Raw genomic sequence first — 14,690 nt, forward strand, 5'->3', positions numbered from 1 at the left:
CCCGATTTGTGCAGGCTGCGTGCTGAATGGCAGGGCACTGGGTGGATCCATGTTTTACACTAGTTGGTGACTGACACTGGCCTAGGAATTCAAAGTTACTGATTTTTTTAAAAAGGATTAACCAATTGCACTTAAAATTCTTCTAAATACATTCCTCCTAGACGTTTATTTTCCTTAGAGTTCACATTATTCCACTCTCTAAGTCTTTTATTTCCAATATAAGACAAGCTTAAAATTTATATAATGGTAAAATTAATTTTTCTAGACTAACATTATTTTTAGTATTCTCCAGAAATTTTATAATAGAAAAGATTCCAAATATCCTTTTTAACAAACTCCCAATGTAGTCTTGTTGCCTTGTGGAATCTATTGCTTTACTTTGAGTGGTTTTTTTGTGGGGTTTTTTTGTTGTTGTTGTTCTTTAGTTTTTTGAGACAAGGTCTCACTGCCTCATTGCCTCACTGTTGCTGGCCCTGAACTCACAGTATAGCCTAGGCTGGCCTTGAACTCGCACAATCCTCCAGCCTCTGCCTCCTGAGCGCTGGGATTATAGGTGTGCACCACCACATCCAGTTTATTGATTTCTTTGAGATCTTAGAATGGCAGTCATTGTGACACCATTGTTACACTATTATACAAACAGAATAAAGGAGATGAAAATCATTATCACCACTTTTTCAAGGACATATATATTCCAATTAACTTACTAAAAATTAAATTTTCCCTCTCTAGCTTACAAAAATAGGAATCTTTCTATCCCTAAGCTTTTTGAAAGACTAATCAGAGGAATACAATAGTAACTTTGAGTTTAGAATATAGCTGAGGGAAGAAAATGCGTTTATATTCATTGTATCCTAAAAAGACATTTAATTAGTGACTTTACAGCAGCTCTGTCCAGTCCAGCTTTGTGCAGTGATAGAAACGTTCTGTACCTATGCAACACAGCAGTTAGTAGCTGCACACTGCCATTAGACATTTGAAATGTGGAACTGAGTTAAATTTTACTAAAAATTACACGTCGCTACTGTACTAGACAGTGTACTACTTGAAGGATAAGTCATAATTATCTAGAAGCATTTCGATAAAATATAATACAAGAGCAAGAGAAACTAATTAGGTTTAAAATTCTGGATTACATGTGAAAAATTAAGAGAGTAGAGGCCCTTTTTTTTTTTTTTTTTTTTTTTGAGACCGGGTCTCACTGTGTAGTGTTGGCTGACCTTGAACTCACTGTGTGGCCCAGGCTGGCCCTCCTGCCTCAGCCCCCCAGTCCTGGGATCAGACATGTGCCTCCACACCCGGTGAAGCTCTTTAACACAGAGCTGTGAAAGCAGCACAATAAAAACCTGTCAGTGGAGCCTGCTTCATTCCAGAGTTCGCACGGGTCCTGTGTGAGTCGGGGGAGGGTTGAGAGCTGCTTTCTTCTTTTGACCTAGTTATTCTCTTCTTTTTTTCAGTACCAGGGATCAAACTCAGGACCTTGCACTTGCCAGGCAGGTGCTGGTACCAGTGAGCTACATCCCCAGCCCCATAGTTAGATTTTTCCACTTTCCTCTGTCTACTCCTGAGCCGGGGGTGTCTGTAGGACACTCAGGGATTTTAGCTGATGAGACGCACTGTAGTAGCAGTGAATGAAAGGTGGGATGTTTGGAAGCCATAGATAATTTTAAGTGAAATTCCAGTCTTAATTAGCAGGTTTTAGAAATAAAATATCAGTTTGATTTCCCCAGCTCCTGAATAGATTTTCAGGAATAGCTTGTCCTTCTCATAAGCTTATCTGAATAGCAGTCTGCTTCCAGCATCAACAATACCATGTTTAAGGGTTAGAAAAAGTAAAACTAAGATCATCTGGTGTCAGTAAAGTTGGAGATTGCCTGAGCCTATGATTATCCATTTCACAGATAAGGGAATGAGAGCTAGAGTTTTAATAGCTTCATCAAGACCTTACATTGTTTGGAGGGTGATGATTTTATGTACTGTAAATCTTTATATAGTCTTGGGCTGTGCGTGTGTGTGTGTGTGTGTGTGTGTGTCTTGTATGTATCTAGAAACACATAGACAATCAAATCTTATAAATGAGTTTTTTACAAAAATCACATGTTTTAGCTGGGCATGGTGGCACATAGCTGTAATCCCAGCACTTGGGAGGCTGAGGCAGGAGGATTGCCACAAGTTCAAGGTCAGCCTGAGCTACATATAGAGACTCTGTCTCCAAAAAAAAAAAAATCTTTTGAATAGCATGAACACAGGGTACCATTCCAGGTTGGGTAGCCTTCTTTTCTTTTCCTTTTTTTTTGGTACCGGGGATCGAACTCAGGACCTTGTGCTTGCAAGGAAAGCACCAGAACCAGTGAGCTAAATCCCCGGCCCTGGTAGCCTTATTTTCTAATATCAGGAAACCCCCTCTGTGTGTGTGTGGCGGGGGGGGCACTTCTCTTTGTGTGTATGTGCTTTAAAGGCCAGCACATTTTTAATTGGAAATTAATGTATGTTTCTTTATTGAAGGGTAAGTTTTTGCCAAAAGAGGAAACATAAACTTTTTAATGTCACAAAAATTAGAATTGCCAAATCTTAAACTTCATGCCAACAGGAAATTGGTAGAATTTATGTCTCGAGTGGACACGGAGCCACCCTCAGAGTTGGGCCACCCTGGGGCTCAGAGGAGCCACATGGAGTCGGCGACTGCCACACAAAGACCCTGAGAGTCAAGCCATGTCCCGAATGTAGTGGTTTATCGAGCGTTTTCCACATTCACAGCAAGACAGGGCGCCCAGGTGCAGGATCTGCCTTCCCCCGGTCAGCACCAGCACGGGGACAACTCAGGGCGACCCAGGGACCGCACGGGCAGAGCCAGTCACAGGCAGCTCTGCCCAAGCAGCACCCGGGGCCCATCCACTTCCTGCCGCGGGCAGTTTGGTACAAACATGCTAGTCTCACAGTGGCAGGAATACACTTTTAGAAAACATTTCTCCTGAGTTTCTCAAGACAAGTTTGGCATGCGGGCCCTGTGGTTATCACACCATCCGGTCACCACACAAGTTGTCACAGGCAAGGGGTTGAAGCTCGCCACACTGTCAAGCTGGCTTAGATTCAGTTTTAAACCAGACAGAAGCCTCCGGTGGCTTTTGTCCTGCTCACATCGTCACACCAATTGGGAGAACATCTTTCGGAAAGAACTCATCTTTGGGAGCATAATTACAGGCTTCAGTGAATGACCATGCTTGCTAATTGTGCCATTAGCTGTGAGGCTGTGATGTCTCCACATTTACTTAGGCGGCGAAAGGTAGTCCTTGGTAGAGTCATGGTTACCCTCACGAGCAACTCCAAAGCAAGCCAGAGTCACTGCCACCGCCGTGTTGACTGTGCGAGTGACTTCCTCTGGCGTCTTGCCCAGAACAGGGTTTACCTCCATGATGTCCAGCCCTGAGAGCAGACCTGCAAACCAACCAACACACAGTGAGACTGTGATTTCTGGACTGGATCACATGTTAAGATCAGTACAGACTGACTTCAAGGTTGCCTCGTAGCTGTTGGGCTACTGCATCATGTGACTGGTGTCTGGACCTGTCCACTGGGGCTTGGTGTTCAAATCAGGGAGCCATGAGTACCTACCTACAGGCCAAGACTTGCTTCTCGGTGCCTCTAGTTCTTACCCACCTGTCTTGTAAATCTCTTCTGTGATGTAGATGCCTTCTCTATGAGACAGACCTCCCACAACAGGCGTGCCCGTAGCAGGTGTGATGGAAGGGTCCAGCCCATCAACGTCAAAACTCAGGTGAATTGGCCTTTTCTTTCTTTTAAGGAGTGGGACAGGATTAAAATTGGTGGTGTAATATTTGGTAGAAAAATACAGTTGTCCTGCTTTGTAAAAGGTAATGACAGTGGAGTTCCAGGGTTTCCCTTGGGCTTCCTTAATTCCTGACGTGGGCTGGTTCCCCTAGCACATCCTCTGTTGCCCACCAGCATGCACACAGGGCACCGTACCTTCCTAGCAGGTAGGCCAGCGCTTCCTCCATCACCTTGCCGATGCCCAGTCTGTCCACCTCAGTCATTGAGAAATACTTAATACCCAGGGTTTTCACAATATGGCTATAAAAGAAGAGTTACAAAGACAATCTCCAGTTAGTAAGGCTGACCGTGCCCCACTGTTGCCGTCTACAAAAAGGCTGGTGTGAAGTATCTATTTAAGCTCTGTGAACTATGTGTATATGCATGTATATAGCACTGCTTACTTTAACAGCAAATCAACTCGGATATAAGTTGCCTGATATTTATATGTATGTAAATGTATATAAATACAGACACATACATTGACTTCTTGTTTACGGTGTTTTCTCATAGAGATTTTGGCCAATAAACACATCTAGTACACAAGAATGAAAAGGCAGGCAGACCCCACTGAGGGTTAAACTCACTGCTCCCCGGGGTCCACGTCTCTCAAGCCGATGTACACGATGTCCTTGGCCGACAGGCAGGGCGTCAGCCAGGAGAAGCCCGGGACGTCCGGCATCTGCAACGCAAGTGCGCATGTGTAGGAGGTCGCGTGCTGGATTGCGTGCATCTTACATTCAGAATGTAGGTTTGGAGCAAATCGTTTAAAGATCACAAAGTTAAGGAGGTAGGTGCCTGTCTCCGCTGGCAGAGCCCTTGGTGGTTTGAGCCTTACTAGTGCTGCCTGTGGCCCAGACCCTGCTTTTCCGGATTCGAACCCGAGGTTCAGCACAGCCTTCTCAGCACAGCCTTAATCCCCAGGATGCCTGGAGCACATGTGGGCAAGTGGGGCGAGACCCTGGGTTGCTCTTAACACCAAGCTATGATCACTGACGTCTGCTTGGTCCTGGAGCCAACTTTGGGTGACATTTTGCAGATTTATAAGCAAGCCCCTTGGTCATCAGCTCAAAAAAAAAAAGGTTATTTTGAGTGTGTTTCATAAGGAGGTTTGAATCCCTTTGAATCATCATGAGGGTCAGTGTGTTACAACTATAATAATTAAAAGTGATTTTTATTGATAGACTACAGTCTATCAATAAAAATTGTGAGCCACAGTGTTAAATCTTAATCTGGAAGTTTAAATCTTGGAGAACAGTTTCTAGGGAGAAATTCCTTCCTCTTATGATTTAAGATAGGTGCTTCTTACAGTGAAGATAGTAAATAATAAATCATTGTATCTGCCTTTAAACGCTTAAAAAGAGCCTGTGATGTAGCGGCAACACTGTAATAAAGAAGGAGCCTAAAAATCATAGTGCGGGGAGAGGTAGGGGCTGGAGGCCTGGTTCTGGCCCTTGCATCAACATATGCCTGACATGGGGTCTTGGGTAAGTTGGTCGATCTCTGAGTGCCTTCTAACTTGTTTATAAAGATTACTCTTTGCTGCACTCAAAGGGCCAGTTTAAAAAGTCGAAATGGCCAGGCATACTGGCGAAGACTTGGGAGTCTGAGGCGGGAGGATCACCGTAAATTCAAGGCCAGCCTGAACCCTGTCTCAAAAACAACAAAAGCGATGCTTCCTTCTTGCCCTGCAGCTCCTGAGCTTGCGCTAAATAACAGTGCCAGCCAGCTTTACCTTTCCCTTCAGCTCCTTCAGGAGGAAGGACACAGGCTGGCCGTGCATGTTCCCGGTCGTGGTGGTCATAGGAGTGTTGATATCCGTGTGGGCATCCACCCAGATGACACCGAGGTCCGGGTGGACCCTGGCGTGGCCAGAGATGGTGCCGATCGCCAGGCTGGAGAGAAAAGCTTGTGTGAACGTCAGGTTTTCAAAGCCATTGTGCACAGCAAGTACCAGGCCGCCTTAGTGGCCCAGGCTGCTCCAGGTCTGAGCAGCGGCTTCTGGGGCCACCATCAGACACTTCTAACAGCAGAGACCAGAGCCCAGGTTGCTGAGTGTTAAGTGACGTGACTATGGATCACAGGCTAACCACTTCCTACACTGTAGAAAATATCAGCCACACGGAAAGTCCCTGTCATGAGATGCTGTTCAATTCTCAGGGTTAGATCTGGCTCCTTTGCCGCTCCCGCATCTCTCTTGGTAAGTACTTAATTCGCTCAGGGATTTATGACAAAGTCCCTTGGATTTTCAAAAATGCAGCTCTCATTCTCACAGCCCCGAGCATCTCAGAAGTTCCTGGGGTCCAGCAGGTCTCGCTCTGAGGGGCTCCGGTCCTCTGCTGTAACCACTGCCGTCCTGCCCGGGTGCTGTGCCCCTCGGGGCTGGGTGTGTCCTCAGTGTCCCAGCTCCAAACAGGGTCCAGAACAGCAGAGCTAAGGGCTGCGCTGCATGGCACAGAAGTGATTAGACTGGATTTACCAGTACTGCAGGGGGAGGGGGACAGGAGACAGATGGGAGGGAGGGGACGAGGGAAAAATTCAGAGCAGGTATGGACCTGGGGCACCTCCCCATACCAATGTAATTGACGTGTAATGCAAACACGTACTAATAAAATAAGAAGTACAAAAAACAAAACAAAAATGATGTCTGTAGTCTCCCGCTTCTGAACATTTAAATATCATTCAAAGAATCATGAGCTCACCAGGTCTGGTGGCACACACCTGCAGTCCAGCACTGTCCAGGCTGAGGCAGGGCGATTGCTGGGATTCCAAAGCCAGCCTAGGCTACACAGTGGAACCATGTCTCAAAAAGCAAAAACAAAACAAAACAAAAAAACCAAAAAAAACAACTGAACCCAAACAAAACCAGAATCATGAAGTATCAGATTATCAAAGGGGGGGTGATCATGCCTCGAAGCCCAGGTGTTGACTATTGTTTAGGTTCCCTTCAGGTTTCTTCTTTTGGCTGCTTGCTACTCTTAAAATTTCCACTTTTAAATTTTTCCACTTAAAAAAGAATGTGGAAATTCTGAGCCCCACTCTCAAAGCTGCAGCTTTGCTGCCGAAGCCCTGGTCACACTTGGTCGTAGGAGACCAAAGTGAGGGACGAAGAAGCCTCTAGCAACACGACCCTGACAGCAGCGGAGAGAAGACTCTGCCACACCGTTTGTAATGGTGAAGATGGGAGAATAACGCAAGTATCTGACCATATGAGGATTACATCTATGTGTACATGTCATTCCTTGAAAAACTGCAGCAGTCTGGGGTTATGCGTATCCTATGAAGTAATAAGGAAATCTGTACTGTAGATTAAGAAGATAAAGGGTGTAATGAACACACACACACACACACACACACAGACATGATATTGTTAAACGAAATCATAAGTAAAGAAGATTCCATGAAGGAATTATGCCAGATTTTCAATTCTCATTGAAAAGCTTGTTAGAGAAGTGAAATTAGCACTGTTACTTTTTTCTTGTGTGTGGTGTGTGGTGTGTGTGTGTGTGTGTGCTTTCAGACATTTTACAATGGAAAGCACGTACTTTTAAATTGTTAACTAACCAAAGTAAGTTGTGTGTTTTATCAGTATTTGGGTAGAATAAGCTATGGGTTTCCTCAATGCCTATTTATTTAGAAATGTGAGCCTGTACCAAATATTGTGCTGACATCCATTCATTTGGCACATATTTTCTGCTACACTAAAGACACGGTATGACTTCAAATGGCGTTACGTTTGTTTCCATAGTAAAGTAGGCGACAGGTAGTATGTTCTATAAAGGTAGAGGAATCGCTTCTCGGCCTTTTGGCTAAGATCAAGTGTAGTATCTGTTCTTATCAGTATAAAGGTAGAGGGTTCAGTATAAAGTATCAGTTAGTGCTTTTCTATCTACACATCCTCTCTTCTGTGGTCTCGGTCACATTCCCTTTCCACCCATGTCCCTCCCGCCCCGGGACCCGGCCCCACACAACACCTGTGGTCTCCACCCAAGACCAGGCTGACTCTGCCGCTCTTCTGCACCTTGGCCACCATGTGTGCCAGCTCCTCGGTGGCTTTCCCCACAGTCCTGGGGTTCTTCATGATTCCAAAGGGAGCGTCATTAGGAACATCGGTGAAGGACAGGTCCCCGTAGTCCTGCACATCACACTCTAAGGTAAACAGAAGGTTTCCAGTTATTAAAACAGGTTGCAAAACGGTGGGTGTAAGACGATTCCAAACACAGAAACTCAGGATGTTTTCAAAGGCAGAAGCAAAGCGGAAGCTGGGGCAGACAGTAGACACCGTAAAGGGCGAGATTCTTGGGCCCAGCTCCTGGCCACCTTCCTCACCTGCTGGGCGCCCAGGCCTGTACTGCCTTGGTAGACCCAGTTAGATGGGATGCCAGGTTCAGGGCCAGTAACTTTCCGCTTTGGACCTAATCGGGACATCCTGCTTGTGTCTCTGCCCCTGACTGCTCCTGTGCTTTCTGTCTTTCTATAATGAGCACAGTTTGGTTCTTTAATAAATAGTTAATAGGCCCAAAAGAAAGTGCATTCATGTTTTCTCCATTGTCTGACTCTTAGTAATGAACAGTGCTTGGTTTTGGTGCAATCCATCACCCGCAAAAGGTGCGCGGCTTCTTTCTCTGGTGACCGCCTGCCTCGGGGTGCGGATATTCGGGTTAATGTGCTTAGCCCTGAGCCTTGCGCTTTACAGAATACAGGAAATAAAACCTGTATGCTTTTATAAGAAGAAAAACTTGCAGGTCACTCCATTCCTAAGAATATGGAGAATATGCCTCATAAAAGGCCCTGCCGAAGGCTTCAAAACTAGAGCTCCAGCCAGGAACAGTGGAACAGGCTTGTGGTCCCAGAGCTCTGGGAGGCTGAGGCAGGAGGGTCCCAGGTGTGAACCCAGCCTGGGCAATTTAGCAATTTAGTGAGACTGTCTCAAAATAAAACATGAAAAAAAAAAAAGGCTGGAAATGTAGCTAAGTAAGCAAGGCTCTGGGTTAAGTCCCCAGCACTACAAAGAATAAAAATAGAAAGGGGTGGGGAGGTATCTCAGTGTGAGGGGCCTGGGTTCAATCCTTAGTACTGCAGTAATAGTAATAGTAACAAGAAGGGTGGAGACGAAGCTCAATGTGAAGGCCTGGGTTCGATCCTCCGTACCGAAAAAACAGCAAAAACGAGTTTCCTGAAAACTGATAGAGGAGCAGTTTAGTGCTCTAAACTAAAGGGCTTTTGCACTGAGCCTCATCTCCAGCCCTTTTTCTCATTTTTTAAATTTTGAGACAGGGTCTCACTAAGCTGCTAAGTTGCCCAGTTGGACTGGAACTTTCGATCCTCCTGTTTCAGCCTCCTAGAGTGCTGGGGCTACAGGACTACACGCCCCACTTAGGAGGTCTAATTCTTTTCCATTAGAACTCACTCACTGTAAGTGCACAGATCAGTGAGTTTGGGGAATATCTACAGTCTTACAACCACTGCCCGACAGGCAGGATGGAAAACACTTCCATCCCTTATGGTCGGTTCCTGCCCCACCCCAGGAGCTGCGGCCTGGCTCTCTCCTGCCATGCTTTTGTCTCGCCAGAATTTCCCACAGATGGAATCACCCAGTAGGCAGCCTTTCGTGTCTGGCCTGTCACGGAGCATGGAGTCCGTGTCACTGGCCTGGTCCGTTGTACTGTTGAGTGCCACCCCACTGTATGGCAGGGCTACCTTTTGTGTGTCTGTCCACCACCGAATGGCACTTTTTTGTTTCCATTTTTTCTTATCATAAACACGGCCACTACGTATTTAAGTACAAGTCTTTACATGGATATTTGTTTTCTCTTGGGCAAATATCAGGAAGTAGAACTACTAGGTCAAAAGAAAAATAGATGTTTATTGAAGAAACTGCCAAAGTGCTTTCCAAAGTGACTGTGCCATTTTGTATTCCCGCTGGAAATCGAGGAGGGTTCCAGTTGTTCTCCAAGCGCGCTCTCCTGAGTAGGTGCTTCCTGTGGCCTGTTGTTTTTCATTTTCAATTCCCCAGTCCCTGTCCCACCCACCCGGCGCCACTCCCTGCACACATAGGTGCTTTTGTACAATAGTTTAGCTGGAAATACAATCCACCTGAGTCATGTCTCCAAACCACAATGCTTACTGACCTTTTGGATCATGGCCTGCTTTTTTTTTTTTTTTGGTACCAGGGGTTGAACTTGGGACCTTGCGCTTGCAAATCAGGTGGTGGAACCACTGAGCTAAATCCCTGGCCTGTGCCCTGCTTTTTACCAGAATGTGGGTGTAAAGGACAGCCAGCACCACAGTTCTGTGGTATAAACAGCACTTGAGATGGGGTCCCTGTTCCCAGAGGAGGGGGGAAGTCGGGCCAATCACCTCTCGATTTAAAAGTTACCTTGTTCTTTAAGTTTCTCCAGTAGACCAGCATATCTCAACGCCGAAGGGCCTTTTTCTACTCCTCCTCGAGGCTGAATGATCAGAAAAGAAAAAACTTCAGTCTGGGCCCTGACCATTTGAAGCACGCACTGAACACTGTTTTATCATTTAATCAGTTGCATTATAACTGTCATTGTTTCGCCAGGAATTCACACTCTCTCGGGTGATTTTCACAGTAAGGTAAATGGAATCACTCCTACGACCGACCGATAGAAGGAACAAGAATCACAGTTTCGTGGCTGTTCCTTGGCACATGGCTGACGGGTGGCAGACACTTGGGATCTCCTGGTTCTTTGGGTTCCAAAACCCGCACCCCTCTTCCCATCACACCACAATAACCCCATAATGAACCCTGGCAAATCGCTCTGCTAGACGGGGACAGGACAACGAAAAGCAGACAGCGGCTATCTGTGAGTTGCAAAGTAAGGCAACAATATGCAGACACAGAGTTCTAGTAACTGGCACAGCGCAGGTGCTAGACGTCATGGAGTGAAAACAGGTGCTTCTGACTGGGCTGGGGACAGTGTCCGTGGAGGCTGCCTCTCTGAGCTCGGTCTTGCAGCATGAACAAGTGGTCAGGGAAACAGGACAGGTGAGGGAGAAACTCTGCATAGCTGGGGGGCAGCATATATGAAGGCCCCAGAAGACAAACCCACATGCGAGTCCTCAAAGAAGAAAGCTAGGGACACAGGAAAAATCATCTCCTGGGAGACAAAAGCACAAACAAGACCAACCCAGAAAGCTGAAGTTCTGACCTGCTCAAGAAGCCATGACGAAGCTGCTGCTCCGCCTCCTGGCCCCGCCCTGGGCTGGTAGAGGTCTGAAGAAGCAGCTCAGCCCTGTGCCTTTCTGATTCTACTTCACATGCAGAAAGTTATTTATTTCTGTCAGATGAGAAGATTCACCAAAAGACATGTGTTTGTCACTAGGATCAGGACTGGGTGACTTGCCCTGGGTGTCAGGCAAATAGTCCATGTCAAATTCCTGTCCCTGGTGACAAGGGACCCCACATGCTCTGGCTGACACATTTTCTTCCTTTACTTCATTCTCTCTTTCTTGTTTCAGGTTTTGATTGGCACATGACATCTGACTTGTGTATGAAGTACTGTGTGAGGTCCTGGTCAGGTATACCCTGCGATAATCAACTCCAGGTGATCAGCATGTCTCACCTCAAACTTACTATTTCTTTGTTTTGGGGGCTGGGTGTTGGTGATCAAACTCAGGAGCTTGTGGTTGCCAGGTAGATGCTGTGCTGCTGAGCCACATTCCCAGTCCCTGACATTTCTTTACGGTGGATTAATTCAAATTTGTACTCACAGACCAATATCTTAGGAGTTGTAACGTCTCCCTATTTGGCCCTCAATAGAGTGCTACTTGGTTTATACTTTGCCTTTAGTTTTATGTCTGTTTTTGTCTTTTCTCTGTTGTCAGATTTCGGTCTAAACCTCTGCCCTCGGGACACCATATGGTGGAGAGTAGTTCTGCAGTCTCCAGCATTAACTGTTTGATAAAACCCTGTGGCCCCTTTGCCCTTTCCCCTTCAGAAGTCAGAACAAACTTCATAGATCCCTTAGGTGACCCTGTATTTGCTATTAAGACAGTCATAGAATTTCTCACGGATTTTCTAGCTTTCTTTTCTATTTATTTGGTTCAAACTGTTTCTCATGATTTTTTTTTTTTTTTTTTTTTTTCTGAGACAGGGTCTCGCTGCGTAGTCCAGGCTGGCCTTGAACTCACTATGTAGCCCAGGCTGGCCTTTGAAATTGTGGCGATCCTCCTGCCTCAGCTTCCTGAGTGCTGGGATTACAAGAGTGAACCACCAAGATTGGCTATGACCGATCGTTCCTCACTGCTTAGTGTATCTACCTACTTTGGACATTGCTTTGTGTGCTCCACAGAGTTTCTGTATATCCAAGAGAAAAATAACACTTGCCTCATTGTTTACTCACTGCCTTGCAAGGGCTCAGGCAGGGATTGGCAGTTCTTCCTCAGACTCAACATGTGGTCATTTACCCTCCATTCTCTTTCAACTGCAGCCTTTTTTTAAAGGTAGGGACAAATGCTTACAAGTTAGCCATTTTTTGCCTCTAATGTATGGCTTAACATAGAAAAATTTAACTCAAGGCTTACAATCATGAGATATTAATTTTTTTTTTTTGACACCGTGGTTCAGGCTGCCCTTGAACTCACTATGTAGTCTAGGCTGACCTTGAACTTGCAGGGATCCTCCTGCCTCAGCCTCCCAAGAGCTGGGATCATAGGTGTCCATAACGACAATTGGCTAATAACCTTCATTTTTATGGCCGTGTTTCAAGGGGAGAAGATGAGGGTGGGGTTACTGAGAGTGAAAATATATCAAGCTGTGTTTCAGCCCCTGAAGGGGCTGTCGCTTTCAGGGTTAGGGATTTGCTGAGGCCCAGGGGCCAGAGCATGTTTGGTCTCCCTGCCCCTCCTCTCCCTCCCCTCCCCCTGATCCCCTTATTTCCTTCTTCTTTTTGTTCAGTTTTTTTCATTTCTATCTGAACCATAATCTGTTCCAAGAATAGAGGAGCCTGTCGGGGATTTTGAAGAGAAACACAGGGCAGCAAATGGCCCTGTGTTCCAGGAGAGGTCTCTGTGAGCTCCCTGCGAAGGGAGAGAGTCCACACACCTTTCGGGCTTCCAGCTCGGAGCTCTCCCAATTTTGTGTTGCCATAAAAACTCAGAGTTCACAGAAAAAATTCAAAACTAAGAGGGGGAGAAAGTCCTGGGTTCTAAGCAACTGGGACCGGCCACTTTAAAAAAGAATCCCTCTCAGGGGGTTCAGCTTACATATTGTCTTCTTTGGGTTTTTCCCCTTCTTTCAGCACAGACCTGGTTGAAGTCTAAGGCATTCTGTCACCTCAGAATTGCCGGAATGAGTGTGCCCGGCAGAAAAAAAGACAATTTAAATATCACGGTCGGGTGTGGACTGGAACTTAGATGGCTTTAGGATGATCTTGGAGATTCATAAACTCATTTCCTGTCAGCGTGGCCCACATGCAGGATTTTGTTCCCCAGTCCAAGATAAATACATGAAAGATTCTACTTGAACTTTTATAAAATCATTAAAACCCCAAAAGAAGACGAGTCATTCACAAAGTCACACACAGCAATTGATATTTAAATTTACCAAATTAAAAGAAGTCTAAAGCTTGCCACTGATCCATGAAGACTTTCTAAGCATCCATTTCACAGTCAAGCAAAGGTGTTTTTAAAATTCTCTCTCCCTCTACATCCTCAGGAGACATCCAAACCAACAAGAGCAACAAAACCAGACAAGAAGCTGCAACGCTGAAAGGGAGCATTTCAATTCAAATAACATTTTCTTTTTCTGAAATGTGAGCAAACATTCAGTAGAGTTAAACCACACTGAGTGTGGCAGAGGTCAGGGGTGCTAAGCATGGGTGTGGGGGGAGATCATGGCAAGATAATGTCGCAAGATGGTAAGAAAACTTTAAAACACGGGCCCTTGGGCCAGATTACGTGAGGCAATTTAATTAACAAGACAGTAACAACTCACGTTTGGAAGTTCAAAAAGTCCCAGTCCATTCCGGACCTGGACCTTCCGAGCCAGGCTTAGCCAGGCTTTTTACTCACCTGACCTTTTGAGAAAGGGGCTCCGATGACCCCCACGGACTTCGACTTGGAACTCATGCTGCCTGAGGCTTGCCCGCTCCCCTGAGCTCTCTGGCCAGGGGCACCTCTGCAGCCTGCAGATGAAGACGCATTTTTTTTCCACTTAAAATGGGTTGAGCTTGTTTACTTTATTCTAATGAGAACAGCTGGCTCTGCCCACTAAAAGGCATGGCCTTCAACAGAAATCTTGCACATTCTTGGTGCATGGAATAAGCCTGATTTGTCTGAGCCTAGGTCTCTAATTAAGTGAGCATTATTCATGTTCCTGTTCACACCCATTTTTTTTTTTTTTTTTTTTTTGGTTACCGAGGATTGAACTCAGGTTCTTCCGCTTGTGGTGCAGTCTGCGGAACCACTGAGTTAAATCTCCGGCCCCTTTCACACCCTTTTCTGAAAAGCCAGTTGAATGACATTAATCCTCCTTAGACAAGTGGCAATTACGTGCGGTTTCATAACCACGGAAGAAAGGAGCCCAATGGCTCTGGTTGGGCAACCCCAGGGCCGGGTGCTTGCGTCCTCCAGGCTTGGAGTCTAGCAGGGGGCTGCAGAAAGGGGCTTGGCCTGAGCCCAGCCAGGGGCGCACACTCCCACCCAGCTCAGGTCCTGAGTTAGGGCTCACAGTCACACACCGCTAGGGGACATTATCAGGGAAAGCATGTTACTTCCTTTTTGATTATTATTTTAAAAAATCAGTCACTTCATTGATACCATTCTTGAAATGTAATGTGGAGGAAAGTAACATTTTAAAATCATAATACCATAATCAAGATATAAGGACAGCTAAC

The 14,690-nt window shown here is 45.8% G+C and overlaps 1 protein-coding gene and 1 pseudogene across 1 annotated transcript; one reads left to right on the forward strand and one right to left on the reverse strand.

Annotated features, from left to right (window-relative positions):
* Positions 1 to 2,467: 2,467 nt before the first annotated feature.
* Positions 2,468 to 14,153, reverse strand: Arg1 (arginase 1). Its single transcript, XM_004845992.4, has 8 exons — positions 13,867 to 14,153; positions 10,208 to 10,280; positions 7,803 to 7,977; positions 5,564 to 5,723; positions 4,416 to 4,510; positions 3,985 to 4,089; positions 3,658 to 3,794; positions 2,468 to 3,435 (listed from the first exon to the last, which is right to left on the reverse strand). Exons 1-8 carry the CDS (start codon positions 13,921 to 13,923, stop codon positions 3,266 to 3,268), a joined length of 972 nt encoding a protein of 323 aa, XP_004846049.1. The 5' UTR covers positions 13,924 to 14,153; the 3' UTR covers positions 2,468 to 3,265.
* On the forward strand, positions 7,618 to 7,730 carry LOC147824249 (U2 spliceosomal RNA; annotated as a pseudogene).
* Positions 14,154 to 14,690: the final 537 nt, after the last annotated feature.

The sequence above is a fragment of the Heterocephalus glaber genome, unplaced genomic scaffold, assembly GCF_053883595.1.
Source record: "Heterocephalus glaber isolate CG9 unplaced genomic scaffold, H.glaber_assembly_v1.0 deba00001550, whole genome shotgun sequence".
Lineage (NCBI taxonomy): Eukaryota > Metazoa > Chordata > Mammalia > Rodentia > Bathyergidae > Heterocephalus > Heterocephalus glaber.

What these genes read in the sequence shown, in the direction of transcription:
- Arg1 (XM_004845992.4), bottom strand. Translation starts at nt 13,923, where the DNA reads ATGAGTTCCAAGTCGAAGTCCGTGGGGGTCATCGGAGCCCCTTTCTCA. An exon ending in GACGTGGACCCCGGGGAGCA is followed by an intron (nt 4,090 to 4,415) that starts GTGAGTTTAACC and finishes CTTCTTTTATAG; the next exon opens with CCATATTGTGAAAACCCTGG. An exon ending in AGAAGAGATTTACAAGACAG is followed by an intron (nt 3,436 to 3,657) that starts GTGGGTAAGAAC and finishes GTTGGTTTGCAG; the next exon opens with GTCTGCTCTCAGGGCTGGAC.